General features: G+C 39.0%; 1 protein-coding gene across 1 annotated transcript in view; it reads left to right on the top strand.

Moving 5' to 3' along the window:
• The window catches only part of ptprua (protein tyrosine phosphatase receptor type Ua), a 502,564-nt gene that overhangs the window by 486,517 nt on the left and 7,985 nt on the right, over positions 1–8,062 (top strand). The window contains exons 26-27 of the mRNA XM_037693627.1: positions 3,134–3,273; positions 4,878–4,956. Of these exons, the coding sequence (XP_037549555.1) occupies positions 3,134–3,273; positions 4,878–4,956 (219 nt within the window). The remainder of the gene's footprint in view (positions 1–3,133; positions 3,274–4,877; positions 4,957–8,062) is intronic.

Here is an 8,062-nt window from a genome sequence, read left to right as displayed (position 1 = left end):
GGAGTGCAATGAATCGAGACTCAGGAGACCACGCAATGTTTGTCTACACTCTTATTATCCAATTTTTGTGAGTCTGTGTGAATTTTAGCCTCGGTCCTTAGCTGACAGGAGTGGCACCTGGTGTGTTCATCTGATGCCGTAGCCCACGGATGTGTTACATGTTTAGAGATGGTAGTCAAGAGACTGTGGTTAATAGGAGTGATTATTTGAACAGCTGTTGCCTTTCTATCATCTCTAATCAGTTTGCCCATTCTCTTCTGCTCTCTGACACAAACCAGACATTTATATCCACACAACTACCACTGATTTGGACATTTTTATTTTCAGATTGTAAACCCTAGAGTTGTGTGGGCAAATTTCATAGGATCAGCAATTTCCAAAATATTTTCAAGTTCAAGTAGGTTTATTGTCATTTCACCACATGTAGTACATGAGGTGGAATGAATTATGTACACAGGGTCCCATTTACACCAAACAATAGCAAAATTATATAAAGTGTAAAAGGAAAACAGTACATAAAGATCTAAGATATACACTAAACAAACACCAGACGGTACGTTAAAATATCTACGATATATGCTAAACACTAATAATGCAAAACAATATGGCGTAACAACAGCAGCATATTTTTTTTCATTTACCCTTTATTTATCCAGGTAGTCTCATTGAGCCACGAGAACTCATTTTCAAGAGAGACCTGTTTAGGGAGCAGATGGTGGTTAAGGGCCTTGCTCATGGGCCCAGAGTGGGGCGAATGAGGGTGGGGGCAGGTGTTGGTGCTTCACCTAAACTACCCACATTTTTGATGTTGTCGGTACCGGGGCTTGAACCGGCAATCATCCGATCACAGGCCCACCTTCTCTAACCTCTGCGCCACCACTTCCCCCTCAGCATGAACATAACCAGCCACAGCCAGCCTTAACCAGCCTGTCTGGCACAAACCACCACACCAATCCATTAAATGCCCTTTCTTTCCCATCTGACACTTAGCTTGAATTTCAGCAGGTCACCTTCATCACATCTAGATGCCATAATACATTGAGTTGTTGCCATGTGATTGGCTGATATAGTATTTGTGTTGTCAAGATAACTGAACAGGTGTTCCTAATAAAGTAGCCGGTCAGTGGATGTTCTCTGTTTCTCAAAAAGAAGAGGAATGAATGTGACTCACAGCACAGTGAGAAAGGGTCATCAAACGTCTACCTTGTCACTCCATGAACAAATATTATTTCTGCGTTCAGGCTGTCCGTTCCATTTGCTCTCACGCTATTAGCACATCCTTATCACTCTGCTCCATGTTGGCTTGTGGGCAGGTTTGTTCTGATGTCTTCCTATCACCGTTTTGTCACTGTGCCATTTCTCATTCCTGCTCAACATTTCCACCATGCCTGTCAGCTGCAGCTCATCCTCCTTCTACTGTCGCTCTCGTCCCACCTCCCTCCTCCTCCCTGTTTAACACTGACAGTGGAATTGACAGTTCAACCCTTTGCTCATGTAGCCTTAGTTTTCAATAACGTTTTGAGTAGGAGACTGGAATAATTTCCCAACATAACTGTACATGTTGCAAGTACAGTCTAAGAAGCAGGAGAGGAGGAGAAGGGGGCAACATTAGTGTGTGTTTATTGGCTGGCTATATGAGACGTAATATAAATTTGAACTAGTTTTGTAAAAACCCATTAGAATTTCCTTGTACATCCTTAGTCATGAAAAAGCAGTCTAATTTATTGAAAATCTAAGAAGTGACATGTATGATAATTAAAAGAGGTGGATACTGTATTTAGCTAAAGTGAAAATGGACAGTATTATTTTTATTGTTTTTGTCAGGGCAGCACGGTGACGCAACTGGTAGAGCTGCTGCCTCTCAGCGAGCAGGTTACACTGGTTCAAATCCCAGTTTGGGGGCCTTTCTGGGTGGAGTTTGCATGTTCTCTTGGTGTATGCGTGGATTTTCTCTGGGTACTCCGGTTTCCTCCCACAGACCAAAAACATGCATGTTAGACTCAAAGGATTCAAGGTTCATTATTTGTCATACGCACCATATATGGTACATGTGGTGGAACTAAATTGTGTACACAGGGCCCCAGTTACATCCAACAAAAGTATAAAATGTAAAAGAAAAACAGTAGTAAGATCTAAGATATGATATCTAAGACTGATTGGTAACTCTAAATTGTCTCTAGGTGAGAGTGAGAGAGTGAATGGTTGTGAGTGGGGTTTACATGTTCTCTCCGTGCTGTGTGGGTTTTCTTCGGGTACTCCAGTTTCCTCCCACAGACCAAAAAAAAAAAAAAAAAAAACATGCATGTTAGGCTGATTGGTAACTCTAAATTGTCTCTAGGTGTGAGTGAGAGAGAGAATGGTTGTTTGTCTCGTTTGTCTCTATGTGTCCCTGTGATGGACTTGCGACCTGTCCAGAGTGTCCCCCACCTCTTACACAGTAATGGCTGGACATGGGCACCAACGACCCCCATGACCCAAAATGGAAGAAGAGGCTAAAAGATAATGGATGGATGGATATTTTTGTCAGTGTAAATGGCCTATTATTGAGAAGGCAGCTCATGCACTCGATTTGTCCTCCTGAGATGAGGCTGACTGTCTCCTGTCAGTATAAATAAATATTTATGTCCTCTCCTGCTCATTATCACCTGTAAATACTTTGAACATGTGCCCAAGGTAACTCCAGAACAAATTGGGACGTCATCACTGCTCCCCTGTGTTGTTGTTCTAGGCTGTTCAGCAGGGCTGCATGTGTTCTTGAAACAGTGATGATGGGAGACCTTGGCTTTGAGTGTGTCCAGCCTCTCAGTTAACTTCCTGTTCGACTCTCTTGGGCACTGCCAAGGTCACTTGCTCAAATAATTTATAATGTGCTAATGATAATGATTTGGCCTCATGATTTATTCAAGCTAGATTACTATTGCTGATGTAAAGGCTAGTTTTCATCATCGGTGGATCTTTTTTTTTCTCAGTGTTTAATTAACAGCTGCTATTTGTAGGTAATCATTGCCGTTTAAGCAAATTGTCTCTGCTGTCAATACTCAGGTGTCTCGTTACTGCCTTCACCATCACTTGCAGCTGACATAATGATTTGTCCTGTGGGCTAATGACTTGCTGTTTTCTTGTTTCCTCCCAGCCCTGTCTGCAGTATTGGCCGGAGCCAGGGCTACAGCAGTTCGGGCCCATGACAGTGGAGCTTCTTTCCAGGACCGCTGACGAAGACATCATCATCCGTCTCTTTCGGATTCAGAACATCACTCGTGTAAGCGGATTGAGGTTTTTCAGATCTAAGACACATGAAGTGCTGTATCAACTCAGCAAGCCGTGGAATATCTACACTGATAAAATGAGTATTTTCTAAAATAGTTCTACAAAATGGCAACAAAGACCTGTTTGTCTTGATGCTGCCTCTGACCATTCACAAATCACACAGAAATCCTCAATAAAGAAGAAATAAAAGAACAAACTCAGTAAATGGTTTCCCTTATCTTAAATAAATTACTGTCGTTACATAAAAATACATTTAAGCAAGAAACAAGTTTAACGAGAACTAAAGATGCAAAATATTCATATATTAATATATAGATAAACTGCTAAACGTATCGTTTTCTATTTTAGTTTTATTTCTAAAATTATGTTGGTCCATGTTTATTTTGATTCTTTTCCCCACAGGTACATAAGACATTTTAAAAGGTTTGAAAAGTCACATGTGGCTTCAGTCTTGCATGATGCTGACCCGTGCACTAGACCTTCTAAACATGTTCTCCAAGCTGTGTTTTTCCTGGTCATCACTCCTTCATGTCTCACTGAGACGAGTCTAAAAGTTACATGCTCACATGTGAACACTGTGTCACCACTAAATGAGGCATGTCATAGTTTTATTTTGTTTTCTTTGTAGTAATTAAGCCCAGTACGATCTAAGTTTAAATTGATATTCCACTCAGTTTTCTTCATGTCTAACAGAGTTAAATGATTAAACTGCTGTTTGAAATGTTTCACTTTCTTTTTGATCAAAATACTCATTCAAGTTGAGCCTCAGAAAAGAACCATTCCAGCTCTGTGTCACAGTGGAGGCATTTCATTTGACTTCATTTGTTTCAGGAGTTATTGTCGTCTGATGCTGGTGTAATGATTCTCACTGTGTCCCAGGTCTCAGTTTGCAATTGTTCTTCCCAGTGGTTGGAGTAATTTTGCAGCACAATAATCCTATTTTTAACAAAAGAGCTCAATCAAAGTCACACAATTAACTACACACGGTCAAACAGCTCGTTTTGTTTGAGTTTTTATTTGATGCTGAAATAAATCAAATTTAAAACTTTTAAAGACATTTTTAAGGCCAACTTGAATACAATTTAAGACCGAAAAACATAAATATAATCGATAGTTGGGGGGTACTGCTGTGTTACAGTCAACAGTAGCATGTGTCAGTGAAATACATTCAAGCTTTTTTTTTCTGTTTATTGAACAGAAAGTGATATTCAGTGTTCTCTGCTTCAATAGATGTGTGTACAGAAGTTGTTTGGTAACATCCAACAAAAAAAGTCATTTACTATACCCTTCATGCATGAGGCTCTATTATAAAGAACGTGAGTATGAAGGGAGCTCTTACACTATCTTTTCCAGGCCTGATAAAATCCTGGAAATATTAAATCGCATCCACTCATCATCCATATAGGCACCAATGACATCCCCAAACAGTCTGAACATTTGAAACAGGATTTTATTCATCTACTTGGCGCCATTCTACAGTTTCAACTGCAAGTTTTTAACTCTGGTCCTCCCCACTTGTGGCAAATGAATAGGCCACTTCAGCAGACTTAAAGCCTGAAGGCTGTTTTCTGTTTGCATCCTCCAAAATGTCAACTTTTTTTCTTGGGAAGGAGACATCTTTTTGGGACTGATGGCCTCAATCTGAACAACTCAGGTACCCGTATTCTAACTGCCAACCTGGACTACAAGGTACAGCACACAACCTCACCATCCATGTCTGGTAACCATGTCACTACATCTGACCAGTCTGCTACTGACTGATGGCTACATGGTCCTGGCTCTTATAGTTCCTCTTCTAACTGGTATGTGCATAGCATTGGACCAGGACCATCTGTTCCCATCAACCAATTAATTTCAGTTTGGACTACGTAAAGGGAGTGAACCATACATAACCGTACTCGTTCAATGAACTTTAATAATCTTAGACCTTTAGCAAAACATTATCACCCACAGCTACTGTTAACAGTTCACCTGTCACCCTAAATGTGGCTCTTTTAAACGTCTGCTCTCTTTTAAACAAATATTTTGTTATAAATGATTTGATTTTACTTTGTAGATTTTAAATTGAAATGTCTGTTTAACAGAAATTTGGTTAGGCGCAGATGCACCAGTTGTTCTTACTGAGGCCTCTTCACCTGGTTTTAAATTTTCTGGTGATGGTGGCACTGCTTCATTATCTAATGATTTACTGGCTGTTAAACAGATTTCATTTGACCAGTACCCTTCTTTTGAGCATCGTGACTTTGTTTTACAGACCACCCAGACATGTTGCTGATTTAATGACTGAGTTTTCAGAGTTTTTATGTTTTATTCATGCTAAAATACAAAGTAAGATAAGATAAGATTATTGTGACTGGTGATTTTAATCTACATGTTGATAATCCATCAGACTCTTTGTCTAAACAGTTTTTAGAAACTCTATATGGATTTTATTCAGCGCATCAAGCAGCCAACTTACAACAGGGGACATACCCTTGACCTTGTTATTACCTATGGCTTGGTCTCTGGTGTGTCCTCTGTTGTTGACGTGGCTGTGCTGACCACTATTGTGTGTTTTTAATGTCACTGATTTGAGTCAGTAGGAGGCCACGGTTTGAGCTGTCAGGAGGTGCCATCTTACCCCTGAGGTGATTGATCATTTTATTAGAGAGTTTAACTAAAATTCCCCTCTTATTTTAACTGCTTCTTGTGATTCAATGGTCAATCAATTTTTCAACAAACTGAAAACAAACCTGGACCATGTAGCTCCGCTATTTTCAAAAAATGTTTTAATAAACGAGTATGCCAATGGAAAACTGATGACATAAAAAACTAAAAGTAAATTGTAGGAAAGCATATAGGAAATGGAGGAAAAATAAAAAAACAATCGACTATCAAATAATGCGCAAACAGCTTAATATCTACAAATCTGCTGTCAGAATCCAAGAAATGCATATTTTTCCAAAATAATTAACAGTCACAAAAATAATCCCAAAGTTTTGTTTTCCACCATTGATAATCTGATTTACCCTGACTTTACTGCTTCTTCAAATACTCCAACTAACTCTCTTTGTGAGCAGTTTGCAAATCACTTCAGAGGTAAGATCAAGTCAGTTAGAGATAATATTTTATCTGAGTAAAATTCTGTTTTTAAATCTGTTGATTGTTTTTACTAGAGGAAACACTGGACAAGTTTGCTGTGGTTGATGCAGAGATGCTCGGCAGAGTTTTCTCACAAGTCAAACCAACCACCTGCCTCTTAAACCCAATTCCCTCATCACTTTTTCATTCATTTTAAAGATTTTTGAGAATGAAATTTTAAATATTGCAAATTGTTCTCTTCGGATGGGTGTTCTCACCATTGCCTTTAAAATGGCTGTGGTGAAGCTCCTTTTGAAGAAGAGTAATCTAGATCCTAGTGTTTTTAATAATTATAGACCTGTATCCACTTACCATTCTTAAGAAAAATCTTAGAAAAGCTTGTTTTTATTCAATTAATAAAACTTTTAAATGACACAGAAAAGTATCAATCTGGGTTTAGGACGAACCACAGTACAGATACAGCCCTATTAAAAATTGTAAAGGATTTAAGGTGTAATCTGGATTCACTCAAACTCTCAGTCCTTGTGCTATTGGATTTGAGTGCAGCCTTTGACACAATAGATCATCAAATTGTTTTAAATAGATTACAACACCTGGTTGGTCACCATGACGCTAACTATGGCGTCCCCCAAGGCTCTATTTTAGACCCCTTACTTTTTAATTTGTACATGTTGCTGCTTGATGGGGTCATCAGGAGCCACGGGATAAATTTCCACAGCTATGCTGATACACAGATATAAATCTCATTATCTCATGATGACCCCCAGCCAGTCACTGCACTTTTTAATTGCATTTCAGACATAAAGACCTGTATGGCACAGAACCTTCTCCAGCTAAACCAGGACAAAACAGAAGTTTTAATCATTGGACCGGAGGTTCAGAAAGAAAATACAATTCAGAAATTACAAACTTTGTCTTTAAAGCCTTCCAAAAAAAAAGTAAGAAGCTGGGGGTTATTTATAACTCTGAGCTTACATTTATTCCACATATCAAACATATAGTCAAAACAGGATGTTACCATCTAAAACATATAGCCAGAGTCCACCCTCTTCTCTCTCTCTCACCAATACTGAAACTTTGATGCACACTTTTATTTCTAGCTGTTTAGACTACTGGAACGCACTACTTTCTGGTCTCCCTAAGAAATATTTGTCCAGCCTTCAGCTGTTACAAAACTCTGCTGCTCGTGTGTTAACCAACACCAGAAGGCAGGCTCATATTACGCCTGTTTTAAAATCATTGCATTGGTCCCTGTGTGCCCCAGAATCGATTTTAAGATTCTTTTAATGGTTTTTAAACGTTTCGATGGTCTTGCACCATCTTATCTTGCAGAGCTGCTATTACCTTATGAACCCCCGCAGACCCTAAGGTCCTCTGGCACTGGACCAACAGTTCCAATAGTCAGAACTCACACTTGTGGTGAGGCTTCTTTCCAGTACTATGGCCCCCCATCTGTGGAATAGTTTGGCAGAGAACCTGAGGACCGCAGAGAATATTATATTTAAGAGCAGGCTCAAGACAAATCTTTTTAACTGCATTTCCTGAACTGGTTCAACTCTGTTCTGTCTATACATTTTCCATATAATTGTTTTTTATTTTTGTTTTTTGGTGTATTGTTTGCTTTTATCTTGTGGGTTTATTGTTTATAATTCTGTACATCACTTTGAGCTGCTTTTAGGTGCTTTATAAATAAAATTGATTGATTGATTGATTG

This window comes from Nematolebias whitei, chromosome 19, assembly GCF_014905685.2.
Source record: "Nematolebias whitei isolate Nwh7 chromosome 19, NemWhi1, whole genome shotgun sequence".
Lineage (NCBI taxonomy): Eukaryota > Metazoa > Chordata > Actinopteri > Cyprinodontiformes > Rivulidae > Nematolebias > Nematolebias whitei.
This window is presented reverse-complemented; position numbering and strand designations above follow the sequence as displayed.